This window comes from Kryptolebias marmoratus, linkage group LG14, assembly GCF_001649575.2.
Source record: "Kryptolebias marmoratus isolate JLee-2015 linkage group LG14, ASM164957v2, whole genome shotgun sequence".
Classification (NCBI taxonomy): Eukaryota; Metazoa; Chordata; class Actinopteri; order Cyprinodontiformes; family Rivulidae; genus Kryptolebias; species Kryptolebias marmoratus.
In genome coordinates this window covers 7,852,959-7,867,076 of record NC_051443.1, presented here as the reverse complement: position 1 = coordinate 7,867,076, position 14,118 = coordinate 7,852,959, and the positions used below count along the sequence as shown (strand labels likewise).

Here is a 14,118-nt window from a genome sequence, read left to right as displayed (position 1 = left end):
CAGAAGGTGTTTTATCACTTAGTCTTGGCAAAGGGTGCAGATCATAGGTATCTAACTTTATCATGGTCTTTAGGTTCAGGTCAGTTCATCAAGTCTTTTCAGTGGGGTCATCCAAGTATGAGATGATGATGTGTGTGTCCTGGCTCCCCCTTGCTGTAGCATCTTAACTCAACGTCATTAATTTCTAGGTGTGAGAGCAGATTCTTCATGTGAATGTTAGACCACTGGGTCTAAAGTTATTTCTGAGTCAATCTGGATGTAGGAGTAGCATTCCAACAGTGTTGAGTTCTCTGCCCTTGTCCATGAATGTCTTGTTCCAGTAGCCCATTTTTCATGAGAATGTCCTGGCTCCCCAACATCTGAGTCAGAACTTATTAATCCAGGTGATGTTAGAGCCAGCCTAGGTTGCTTGATGTTGGCAACAGAGTTTGAACCTCTGATTTTTTGTTCCAAAGTCATGCAACAATGCTTGAACCAACCAGCTACATATATATATATATATATATATATATATATATATATATATATATATATATGATGAAAATAGGTGCTTAAACAAACACAAGTGTCTTTCTGATGTGACCTGAAAAATTGTATGCAATGAATTATAAAAATATGCCCTGCTATGTAAGTTTTCCTTTTGTGTAGAAGAGTGGATTGTGATTCAATTTGTTTCAATTGCACAAGAATTATGAAATTTAATGATTGACGTCAAAGTTATAATGTCACATCTTTTTAAATTTTCTTCTTTCATGTGTTTTTAAAGATATATAGATTGATCAACAGAAAATCTGCAGTTAAAGACACATGAGAGCACATGCATGCACACAAACAGGATGCAAGTGAACTCTGCCTCCAGGCTCAGGATGTTAATGGAGATTGATCTGCCTAGAATAAAATTAGAAAAAGGTGCCGGCTGATTGATTATAAATGACTTTTAGATTGTCATTAAAGGACCTAACTTTTGTTTGTTTGACTGAAGGGGAGTTTTTAAAGTGCACATTGTTTTTCTTCCCTATGCCTGGCTTTTATTTAGCTGTTTTCTGTTTAGTAATTATGTTCGAGTAAATGACATTAATATGAAAGGTTTTCTGCTTTCACTTGTGTTTTAGGTTATTTATTTTTATTCTTTTAGCATGCTGCATTTACACATAAGCACCGAACACAATGCACATTTGAGGCTGACGAAAACGATTAGGATGTTAAGAAGCCTGAAACCCAGAAAAGAGCAACAACTGAAAATTAGGTCATGTTCAAATGTAATGGAATTTATCATATTATTGATAAGAGATCACTTTAAACAAAACCACCTGTTGGTGGATCTATTTCCATTTCTTTCAAGTCCTTCTCTGGGTTCACAGATGTTTAAATATCAATAATTGAAGATTCAATGACAATAAAATAGACCAAGATGCTGACATTGCAGGATATTTACCAGTTTGTCCTTGTCCTGGAGTATTGGTTCAACAGTGTGTTTAGGGTCATTGTCCTGCTGGAAGGTGAACCTCCATCTCAATTTCAAATCTCAATATTCAACTAGGTTTCCTTCAAAAACTTCTCTATATTTTACACCTTCCATCTTTCCTTCAACTCTGCTCAGTTTCCTGCTCACTGCATATAAAAAACACCCTAACAGCATGGTGCAGCTACTACCATGCTTAACTACAAGGATTGTAGTTTCAGAATGAGAGGTATAATGTTTGTGCCTGACATGATGTTGTCTGTGTCTTCTTTTACATTTTTGGAGTCCCCAATATCTTTTAGAATATTCCAAATGCTCTGTCTTATTAATTCTTTTTTTAATTTTTAATAATGGCTTTCCCTTGAGGACTTATTCTAGTAACGCAGGTCTGTACAGCTTAGTGGTCCTATGAACAGATATTCTCATCTCTGCAGAAGAGCTGACCAGCTCCATTTTGGTTATCTTTGGTTTCTTGCTTTCTTTTGTGATTAATGCCCTTTTTGTCCAGTCCGTGCCATTTGGTGGATTTCAGCGGATTAGGGGAACAAAATGTGGGCAGGAGTCATTAATCTGGCGATAATCTACTTTGTCACACTTCAAAAGAAATAAGAATGATACGACCTATATGAATCTCATTCAAAGGAATATTTAGATTAAGGTTATTATTTGGAGCATTGTATCTGAACATTACATGGAAATGTTGTTTTCAAGGAATTGCTAATGACAAATTAGAGTTTCCTGTGAGGAAACATTTCAAAATGTTACTTACCCATCCTGTATCCAGGGCTGGATAATATTTTTACATATGGTGAAAAACTTTTTGTTTAATTTGAACTAAATTGAGACATAATTTTGTCTGACTATCAGAGCTCCCTAATCAATTCCAAACTTTTTTTTCCCCCCACAAGAAGAATGTAAATACAGTATCCAGACGTGACTCTCAGTCTGTCACTTAATTGGTGGAAATTTAAATGTTAATCTGAATTAAATTAGTAGTTTTAAGCCTTTCTTAACAAAGATGACATAAAATTAATGCTAGAATCCATGGTAGCATTACTGTTTAGTTGATATTTGTGCTGCTACCATTAAGATTGATAAAAACTTAAAACTGACTCTGTCTTTGGTTTAGTTTCACCTGCTGCAGAGCGCCTTCGCCACATTCTAGGGGAGGATGACAGCACCCCAACACCTACAATATTCACTGAGATGGACACGCTACAGCATGATGGGGATGAATTGGAGTGGAAAGAGTCTGCAAGGTATAGTTTTACTCAGATATATACATGTATACACATGAACACATCACATTTGTCAAATTTAGGTTACATTTAAATTAGTTTAATGTAAAGTTACATTTGAGGCTTCAAGGGTTGTAGAAAAAATTAGCACTACATATAACAAACGTTATCTAACAGCATCTTGTTGAAGGACACTCTGTGACAGAGACAAATCAGTCATTTTGTCTATCTATTAACAATTAAACACCCCAACTTTTTTTAATTGAGTTCCAGACTCAAAACTCATATTTCCCTTCTTTGTTAGGTGGGTAAAATTTGAGGAGAAGGTGGAGGAAGGAGGAGAAAGATGGAGCAAGCCACATGTCTCCACACTGACTCTTCACAGCCTCTTTGAGCTAAGGACCTGCTTGCAGACAGGAAGTCTTTTGCTTGATCTGGAGGGCTACTCACTACCGCAGATTGTGGGTGAGTTACTCCAGAGACATATATTAGATGTTAAGTCAAAGTACAGTCAACACAAACCAAAGATATTGCAATGGTAATGTCTAAAGTTCAGTATCTGGGCAGATTCATTCGTATTATAATGATCAATCAAAATCCAAATTTACCAAGATGTCTACCTTATATAATCTACTTTATCTTCTGTTTTGTTATCAGAAGAGTTCAGATTAAAAATTAGAAACTATTTTGTTATTTATCATGTACTGTAGATGCCTTTTTGCATTTAAAAATGTATTTTTACTTACAGCGCACATTCATTTCACAGTGTTTTAAAATACTGACAGTTTAAAAAACATGGTACATTATGAAGTTTCAGTCAGGCTTCCTCCTAAAAGTGATTCTGTTCCTGGACAACTGGAGAGAGAGAGAGCTTAATTTGCATTGCTGGTAATTAGTCTGAAATGTTTCCAGTAAGTGGTTGACTCTGTCAGGGTTGCCCTTTGTCACAAATTCTATTTAAAATGCCATTAATATTTAGTGAAAAGCTCAAACGTGACCACTAACTGTCCACTCTTCATGGCAGTTTGGGGTGTCTCCTGACACAAACCTGGCTTTTAAGCACAGTCCACCAATTTTTAACAACATCGAGGTCGAAGCTTTGGGAATGTTTCTCCTCTTTATCCATTTAGAAACCAGTTTTGATGTGTGTTTAGGATCATTGTTGGAACATACAGTTGTGTCCAAATTTTAGCTGTCTAGTTGTTGATTTGACAACAACTAGACAGCCTTCTTCATCATTCCATCCAGTTTGTGCAATTCATCAGTACCACAGCATGATGCTTTCACCTCCATGCTTGAGAGTTGGTACAGTATTCTTAGGTTTGAAAGCCTCTCTTTGCCGCTTTCAATCACATGTGGTTTGTCCATGTGTGCAGCTTCAAATTTCAGTCCAGCTTTTGGGGCAGCAGCTTCTTTCTTAGTCAGCGTCTTTTCAGTCTGTACCAATATAAAACTTGTTTCACCGTGGACAGTTTACAGTTAATGGCAGGCTTGGCTTCTTTGGTTGATCCTGAACATTCTTTAATAATTTCCTCTCCTTCTCAGATCAGCTCCTTGGACTTTACCGTTGTTCAAAGTATTCATCAGTCTGAATGCTGTCCAACAAATCCTTTAAGTTGAAGAGAAACTACCAGATGAAGTTAATCAAAATCACCAACAAGGAGTTAATAAACATTGGTCATGTGAAGTTAAAATATCTTTTAGAACTTTCCGCACCACTTACGGAAAGATTTAGGCAAATGTGTGCATAAATTTGAGCTTGTACCCTTGTGTAGAATGGGAAAAAACTGCAATAAATACAAACTTGTGCATAGTTAAAATGAATCAATAAAAGCCCCAAATTAATGACATGTTTGACCATGATGACTCTATTAACCGATGACTGGCATGTACAGTATTTATATTCAGCTCCACAATATATACAGTGACACTATATACATACAACAATATACTGTATATATCTGTATTTTGTTAATGTAAAATAACATACAATGTGTGTACAACTGTGCTGGAAACTTATTTTTTCAGAGGAGATTGTGGATCGACAGATAGCGGATGGCCTCATTCCTCTGGATCTGAAAGAGAAGATTATCTTTGTCCTGCTCAGGAAGCACCGTCACCAGACCAAGAAACCAATCCATCGCTCACTGGCAGACATAGGAAAATCCTCCAACACATCCTCCAGTACGCATTTGTTGTGTGCTTTCCTTTCACTTTATCAATGTACTAACTCTGAATGATGTACATCCTAATGTTTGCTGCACCATGTTGATCACCACCTTTTTCACTACTTATCTTGAAATCACTTCTTCATCACTAATGGTTCTTCCATTTACTGCTGCTGCTCTATCAGATCGCAGTCCTCAGGTTAATCTGAGTCATAGTACTAGTTCAGCTTCTGGGATCCACCGCTCCACAGAAGACCTACGTTCTCGGCAGTCAAGCAGCCTTGGCCGCCTGCGTGAGTCTCAACACACCACACAATGCATGCACATTTTGTCAAAAGTTTTCTCATGTACAACATTCAGTTCACAATAACAGTCTATACAGCCTCAAGGACATACAATATGTGGTAAATAAGGGTGTAACGGTACGTATATTTATACCGAACCATCATTGTACAGATGTCTGGCATGAGCTTAGATAATCATAATAATTAAAAAAGGAGCAGAGGAAGTACTCAACACCCTCCTTCAAATGGAAGGGATGGACAGAGCAAGAAGGGTGCACATGTATAAACTGCCCCCAAGATTAGCAATAGTTACTGGAAGACCAAAAATATATTCAAGATGTGCGTAGTTTTTCCAGACATAGCGTGAATGCTGTGTGAACCCTGGCATTACATTTCCCAACAAGGAGGAGAAAAACAGCAGTGAATGTTAAGCAAAATTTGAAGTTGTTCAGCTGAGACTCCTGCAACAGCTGCCTCCACGTGTATCCCACAATGATTAGAGAGCCTGTTGGTGTGTTGGAGGAGAGCCGCATAAAGACTCATAAAAATAAATCGAAAAAGCGATTACTCTGTTGGTGGACACACACACAAACTCTTGTGTTTGTGTTCCTTCTGATTGGATGCATTGAGGAACCATCCTGCACTCTGATCCCACAGATGGCATGCTTGTTGGCAAGCTGTGTTCATTACAGAGCACCATATAAACACAAATGGGTTTGGAAGCAGTGGGCACACCAATTTTTGTATTACAACCCCAATTCCAAAAAAGTTTGGATGTTGTGTAAAATGCATATAACCAACTGAATGCATTGATTGGCAATTCTCTTAAACCCATAATTTCTTCAAAATGGAACATAGTAAACAAATGTTTAAATAATTACAAAACAACAATTTATTTTTGAAAATAAAGATCATTTTGAATTTGAGCAGCAACACATCTCGAAGGTTTGAACAGGTCCATGTTTCCCACTGTGAAACATCCCCTCTTCTTTTACCATCAGTCTGTAAACATCTAGAACTGAGGAGAACAGCTGCTGGAGGTTTTAGAGGAGAAGGTTTTCACAATCTTGTTTGATGTAGGATTCTAGCTGCTCAACTTTCCTGAGTCTTTTTTGACAAATTTATTTTTCATGATTAGTCAAATGTTTTCAGTTGGTGAGAAGTCTGGACTGCCATGCTGGTGTAATGGATGCAGTGTGTGGTTTAGCATTGTCTTGCCTAAATATGCAAAGCTTTCTCTGAAAAAAAGACATTGCCTGTGTGTACGCATATGTTGTTCTAAAATCTGTATATGTTTCTTGCATTGTTGGTGCCTTTCCAGATGTCTAAGCCGCCCGTGCCATAGGCACTCATGCCCTTTAGTACCATAAGTGAGGTAGGCTTTTACACAGTAACAGGCTGGATGGTGCTGCTCCTTTTTATTATGGAGGATGTGGCATCCATGAAAAATACATATATATATATATATAATCATAACAGTTTTCCACTTTGCCTCAGTCCATTTTAAATGAGCTTTTGTTCAAAGACAGCAGCATTGCTAAATGGTGTTCACATGTCTTCTTCTTTGCATAAAGAGCTTTAAGCAGCATTTGTGGATGTCACAGTGAACTGTGTTTACAGACAGTGATCTGTAGAAGTGTTCCTGAGTCCATGTAGCGATGTCCAGAGCACGATCAGACCTGTTTTTAATGCAGAGCTGCCTGAGGGCCTGAAAATCACAAACATCCAGTTCTGACTTTCAGTCTTGTCCTTTGAGGTCAGAGATCTCTCCAGATTCTTGAAATCTTTTGATGATATGATGAACTGTATATGATGGGATATTTAAAGATTTCCCAATTTTTTGCAGAAGAACATTATCCTGAAAATTTTCCGCTATTTTTAGAGTTTTTCACAGATTAGGGAACGTTTGCCCATCTTTACTTCTGAGATATTCAGCCTGTCTAAAATGCTCTTTTTGTACCCAGTCTTGTAACAGTTGTGTTTGCTGAGGACCAAAGAGAGCTGCCAGTAGGTGCAGGCAGGCAGAATCCAAAAACAGGCAATTTATTAAACAGGAGCAAAACCAGGATCCAGTCATAGGATACAACCCCTCAAAACAGACAAACAAACAAAAAAACAAACACAAAGCTGAGCAGGAATGCCACACATGAGAATCTGTCAGAGAGTAGGGAAAGATATCTGCTGGGAGGGTTGGTTGGTGAGTGAGTGCAGCTGGGATGATTACAGATAAACAGCAGGTGTGTAACAGGCAAGACGGATTAACTGAGGAAAACTATGGGCTGGGAAAACAGAAGCAAAACTGCCAGGCAGAAAAGGAAACAAAAACACAAATGAACTGAGAACACTGGCAGAAATAACTTGTACAGAAACATACTGACACAAACTGAAAGCAGATTTACAGGAAACAAAATCACACCAAAACTGTGACAAGTACTCTTACTGACCTGTTGCTATCAAGCCTAACTCATTGCAAAATTCTCCTCCAGCTGGTTTTCTTTTTATCAAAGTTTTTGTTTGACATGCGACCTTAGGGCACTTTTTTTTCAAATTGAATGAATACGATAGACCAATATGACTTTTTAAATTACTAAATTTTAAAGGTAGGGGATCAGTTGATAAATCCTACTGTGCTGTACGTGACCTGATACCTCAGAGTCTTCCTATTATCACAACTATTTTTTTCTTTTGTCTATCTGCTTCTGGAAAAGTTATTGTCTGTTTAAAATAAATTATTAAACAAATCAAAAGTAGAATTTGGCACTTGTTTATTCTTATGTTGTACCGACCCTTCTACCGAGGTATGTACCAAATCATGACCTATGTGTACCGTAACACCCCAGTGTTACGTTTTATACCTATCCCATAAAAAACAAACAAACAATGGACATTCATGGGTCTTAATGTTTTTGACAAATTAAAGATCTAACTGCTTTTACCTCTGCTGGTACATACTACTTGCAGCTAGATTATTAACTCACAGCTTTCACATTCTTAACCTGAATATTTTATTCAGTGTTTTAATCAACTGAGATCCCAAATAACTTTCACATACTGCTTTTTTCAACACTTAAAATTTATTTTTGTGTCTGCTTGTGTGCATATCTAAATATACTCACTGTGATTATAATGTGCTGGGCATAACTAAAGTTTACTTAAGCGATTGTAGTCTCATTGTGAGTACCTTTGCTCATTTCTATTGTGAACCCATCTGAGTAAAAGGGTATTATTAGGAGATTGTATTGGGTTCTGTGTGATATGATCCTGTTGGCTCTGTTATGTTTGAGGCCAAACGTGCCTGAAGTAAAAACAAGTCAGCCATCTGAAATTAATCGTGGTCACAGGGAAGTATTCAAACGTCTGTGTTACTCCTACAACAACTGAAGATATTTCTGTTACTTGAAAGGAATTATCTAAAACAAACCTTGGTCATTGAACTCTATCTTCTTTCACTTGTTAATAATGTAAACCTAGATCATATGTTTCTCTGATACCAAAAATAAATGTGTTTTATCTACAGATCCTGCTCAGAGCCGAAGCATGAATGATATTTCAGACACCCCCAGCAGTGACCAGGTAAATTCTACTTCCATGATTTTGTGGATGGGCAACCAGTGAGGTTATTTGTGTGTTTTAGTGTGTGCAGTATTTCCAGGCTTGTGCACCCAAAAGGCAATAAAAAAAATTAAAGCTCTTAAATATCTTGACATAGTTAAAAGATGTTTTTATTAAGTTTCTTTGTAATAATCTAAGATCGCAAAATGCCTATGTTTTGATGTACTTTATAAGAAAAGAAAGGTAAAATAAAAAGAAATGTTAAAACTGTTGCCAGTGGCTCCTTTGGGTCACCATGTTAACCACACACCTGTGTCTCACTTACCAAGTGTACTCTTAATAAGACAGTCACAGAAACGCAGAGTAGAAAATAAACCTCAAATAGTCAAAAAGTATACATTGTTTTGAAAAGATTCCTAATCCATAAGTGGCAGAAACCTCTGGATGTCACGCATGTCAATATGTGTCAACGGTGTTTTAGCTTGGATTTAAGATAAAAAGACCCTTCCAGTTTTGAAGAGAGCTCAGATGAAGTGGAAATCAATGAAAGCTGAGATGTGTGCATGCACTTCAGAGAGATGTGGGTTTAGTTAAGATTTTCTTTTGTTTATGATTTAAACCTCTGGTCTCAGACAAACACTGTTTTGTAGAGGTGTGCTTGTGGAGCAGTTAAACAGCTCTCACATATTGTCTAAGAAAATCATGTTCAACAAAGTAAATGTGGAAAATTTGATTTGCCAGTGAACATAAGTTTAGAGCCATTTAACTGAATGGTTACATGTGATATGCATGTGAAGTGGGGTCACCAGAGAATTATGTTTTCCTTGAAAACAATTACTTGAAATTTATTTTAAAAGTTAAAATGTCAACATGACGGCATGGCGGGGGCCGTGGTTGTAGCTGTCGCCTCACTGTAAGAAGGTTGCAGGTTTGCCTTCCAGCTTTTCTGGGTGCAGTTTACATGTTCTCCCTGTGCTCAGGTGGGTGTTCTCCGGGTACTACGGTTTCCTCCCACTGACCAAAACATGCATGTTAGGTTAAATAGTAACACTGAATTGCCTCTAGGTGTGAGTGAGAGTGTGAATGGTTGTTTGTCTCGTTTGTCTCCATGTGTCCCTGTGAAAGACTTGCAACCTGTCCAGGGTGTCCCCCATCTCTCGCACAGTGACTGCTGGAGATAGGCACCAGCTCCCCGTGACCTGGAAAGGGGAAGTGGGTAAAGAAAATGGACTGCTGAATGGATGGATGTCAACATGTAATAATTTGGTGTAAAATGGGAGTAGTGTGGGAGCTTCAAAAATTTCCTGTATGTAAAAGAGAAGATTAAGTATTAAGCAGGACTTTTGAACAATAAATAATAAAAGCTAAGCTGCAGGATGTGTGATTTTTAAACTCAAAACAGTGAGTGTAAGAGGACCATGAACTGCTCTGTATGCCATAGAGTCAAATATGAGGCCATCTGTTCAACTGAACTTGAACAGATTTCGTCACTATTTCAGTGCTGTGGCAGAACCTTAGAGACTTGGATCTAAGCCAGGGGTAGGCAACCCTGGTCCTGGAGAGCCACTATCCTGCATGTTTTTCTTGTTTCTCTGCTCCAGCACACCTGATTTGAATCAATGGGTGATTAACAGGCTTCTGCAGAACATGAAGAGGTGATTTAACCACAGAATCAGGTGTGTTGGAGCAGGGAAACAAGTAAAATATGCAGGATAGTGGCCCTCGAGGACCAGGGTTGCCTACCTCTGATCTAAGCAAAGGCCTGCTAACTTGAAAAAACTGAAGCATCACTGTAAAAAATAATGAAGACTTCCTTGACAACAATATGAGAGATTGATAACATTGTACAGAAGATGATTACTACAAGTTATCGCTGATAAAGGTAGTTCTATGAGTTACTGAATCATGGGGTGGACTCAGCTTTTTATACCCTAGTTGGGCATTTTTTGAACAGTATGTAAAAAAACAAGCAAACAAAAAACACAATGGCATCAAAGGCTGTGTGTTGTTTGTTTGAGGTTATGTTTGCCAAATTTTAAACCCTGGTAACAAGATTTTCTATTACATTTAGAGACGTAAGAGTCCTCCGTTGTTTTTGTTTCTTTCTCTTACAATAACCAAAATTTTTGCAACAGGCCTAAAATCAGCAATGTGTTAATTAATCTTTTAATATTTTCTGTCTGCAGTGGTTGCTAGGCTCTAATTATTTTTGGCTTACAAAAGCTGAGCATAAATTAGCCAGTCGCTGTAGCTTTTATCCAGCATTACTTGAACAACAGAAAATAGCTCATGACTCAGACTATTCTTAGCAGCACGTTAATGCATTCAAGAATTTGGATTAGCAAGATAGTGTATACTGTAGTGAATCAAAACAAACTGCGATGTTTGAGTTTGTGATAATGAGGGAGACTTGGAGCAACAGTGTGGTTTATTAATGCATTTGAACCGAATTAAAGATGTCAGCGGAGCTTGATGGCAGACAGGAAGAAGCTAAATTGTATCTTGAAGACACATATCAGCTGTGTTCTCACGTAGGATTTATGCATGAATGCATTCAGAGGATTCATTCACAGAAAACGTTGAGGTGTCTAAAACATGTACTTGAACTCTTTATAAAGAAACAGCCAAATATGTAGATCCCCTAACTTAAATCTGAATTCCTCACAGCCATTGTGGAAAAACAAACAAAAATGAAATTTTGACCTCAATATACAGTATGTTTTTCTTTTTCTTTTTAAAGTACAGAGTCAGTTATAAAAGCTATAAAAGTATATCACTTACCAATATGCAAAGTTTTAAACTAAAATCTCAGATGATTTGTTAGCACTTGGCAAATATGTTAAGGATGACTCTCAGCTGCTACGCACCAAAGTGCATCACAAAATTTGTAAAGAAAAAGCAAAACAAACTATGGTGTGTCCATTTTTGCGTTTGCTAAGGTTGACTAGCTGTGGTGATCATCTTGAATTGGGTTAACTCCAAACAAATGAACACATGACCACAGAAAAGCACAAGCAGTTACAAGCTTACCTGCCTTTCATAACATTTGACGATAAAACATTAAGCACATAACTTAATCGCTATAATCAAACCATTTTGTTTTACCATGAAGTATCAGATATTGCAACAGATGTTTTTATTTTTCTGAAAACATCTTTAAAAACAGCTCACTTCAAAAAATACACTTGGATCCTCAATTCCCAAACATTTAAAGGGATAGTCTGGTCATTTTGAAGTGATCTTCTGTCTACTAGTGATGAATGGTTAGTACCATTAGTACCACCGTTAGTCTTCGACCAGGCAAAGCTGATGGCTATCCAAACGAGGGCCAAACACATAATTTGTTTAGTTTGTCGCTGTTTTCTCACCTGAACAACGTCTGTGTGTTACTATGCAAATGTATGTATGTGAGCTAAGCACAGACTCTGTTTGCCAATAATGCTGAGAGGCTGCTGAATTAGAGCTGAGTAAACGTTTTGGAATCACTAGACCTGCCGATCAGGTGGACTGATACATTCAGCAGCCTCAGCACCATCAACACATTTGCTCAACATTCATACATTTAAAGAGAAACACAGATACTGTTTGACTGAGAAGACAGCAACAAACTAAATAAATGGTGTCATGCAAAAGTGTAAAAGTTTAATATTTAGCTAATGCAGCCTTCTTTCCCACCAGTATGTCATTTTTGATAAGGAGTTGTTTTAGAAGCCCTAAAGAAACGATTTAAAAAGGGTTCTTGTTTGCCTAGCCATGCCATTAGCCTGGATTTCTGCTTTTTTCTCCTTACTTCATGCTCTGTACCTGATGTCATGGCTGATAATAATACTGATAATGTACTAACTACTGATAACTACTGACAACTGTGAAAAATAGTACTGAAAGAATATTTTGTCAGTCTCAACATCTGATATGTTGTTTTGGTATTTAGTGTAAGTTAAAAATGGGATTTTTGTGGCATTAGGTTTTCATTAATATTCTGTACCAGGGGCTGTTCAAAAAATTACTGAGGTCTGTAATATTTGTCGCTGTTCCTGCAGCCTCCATTTTACATTCCCTGCTAAGATAACATCTCTGCCTCACTCCCAGACTGAGCACACACGCTCCTCTCCCTCTCACTTGTTCTAACCCACCCTGTGCACTTTCTCTACAATGTGATCCAAGGTAATGTGGTTTTTAACAATTCTACACCATTTAATGGAGCAAAGATCCAGTTAGACTAACTATTAATCAACCTGATCGAAATGTCCTCGTACAAACAGGTTTTGTCTCACAGTTCCAGCACACGTTCACAACACTTTGCTCAGAAACAACAAAAAATCAGCATCAGAGTTACTGACCCAATGGGTAACACACACACACAAGGAGTTTGGCTCCGGCTAGTGGTGTCTCTCAAGTAGTACAATAAAGAACAGACATCACACAACATACAGACAGCATGTGGCTCTGACAGTGTTCATAAAGTCAGGGCTTTGTCCCATAAAGTGCAGGTTTACAAAGTGTATCATTTAGTTCAGGACAATACTGGAGGTAATAGGTACAGGTCTGTTATTTAGAAGACTGATGATTTGGGGCAGTTAGTCCATAAATTATAATCTCTGTATCCTAAACAATAAAAAGGGTTAAACTTTCAGAGGTCTGCTGAGTTAGTTCTGTGTACGTGAGAACTGAGATGGCAATTTTAGATTTGATTTTTGCTCAGCAGTAGTGCCAACACTTTTAGACCTATATTAATTAGCACTGCATCAGTAAGGGGCAAAGAAAAGGGGATTTATGGATTTTGTTTTGAGAATGAAGGAACAAATTGATGGTGGATTATTTTTATTTTTGTGTCATGAACAAAAGGCCTAAAAAAGCATGTTCACTCAACTGTTATGCATTTCTGATTCACGAGGAAAACAGAACAAAAACAATTTGAAGTTCCTAATCCCTCTAATCCACATAGTCTGGTGGCCTGGGTGGGAATTTGTTAAACTGTGTAGCACATGTAGTACATGCAGACATGTTTGTGTTTATAAATGAGTGTTTGTAGGTTGATAAGCTCCTCTTGCTTTCTTGAACTTTTTAACATTTTTCCTTTCAAACAAAAGTCAGTGGCTACTTTATTTTCTGTGAAAATGGATGAAATTTAGAATTTGAGAAGGTTTTAGTTTTCTCTTTTTGCATATTTATGAATTAATATGATCACAAAAAAACTTGATTCTTAGCTCTGGGATGTTGTTGAGTTACTTCTAATACAACAGTCATGTTACAACATTTTTATTAAATAAATGTCAGCCATCCTGATAATTCACTCTACTAATACTTCCTGATTACTCTGGCAGTGAAAATTACTTTAACCTTGTCTTTAATGCAAAGATAAATGGACGTGTAACAAAATCAGCAATCTGAGTCAGAAAACAAACTACATTAGT

At 37.4% G+C, this 14,118-nt stretch overlaps 1 protein-coding gene across 7 annotated transcripts in view; it reads left to right on the top strand.

Moving 5' to 3' along the window:
- Positions 1-14,118, top strand: part of slc4a5b (solute carrier family 4 member 5b) — a 61,534-nt gene that overhangs the window by 13,629 nt on the left and 33,787 nt on the right. For 6 of the 7 annotated variants that reach the window (XR_005234038.1, XM_017432258.2, XM_017432256.2 and 3 more), the window contains 5 exons: positions 2,592-2,721; positions 3,005-3,165; positions 4,729-4,884; positions 5,054-5,161; positions 8,670-8,725. Coding sequence is in view for 6 of the 7 variants with exons in the window: in XM_017432258.2 (XP_017287747.1) it covers positions 2,592-2,721; positions 3,005-3,165; positions 4,729-4,884; positions 5,054-5,161; positions 8,670-8,725 (611 nt within the window). In the remaining variant the exon portion in view is untranslated. The remainder of the gene's footprint in view (positions 1-2,591; positions 2,722-3,004; positions 3,166-4,728; positions 4,885-5,053; positions 5,162-8,669; positions 8,726-14,118) is intronic. The other variant, XM_017432260.2, reaches the window with a different exon arrangement.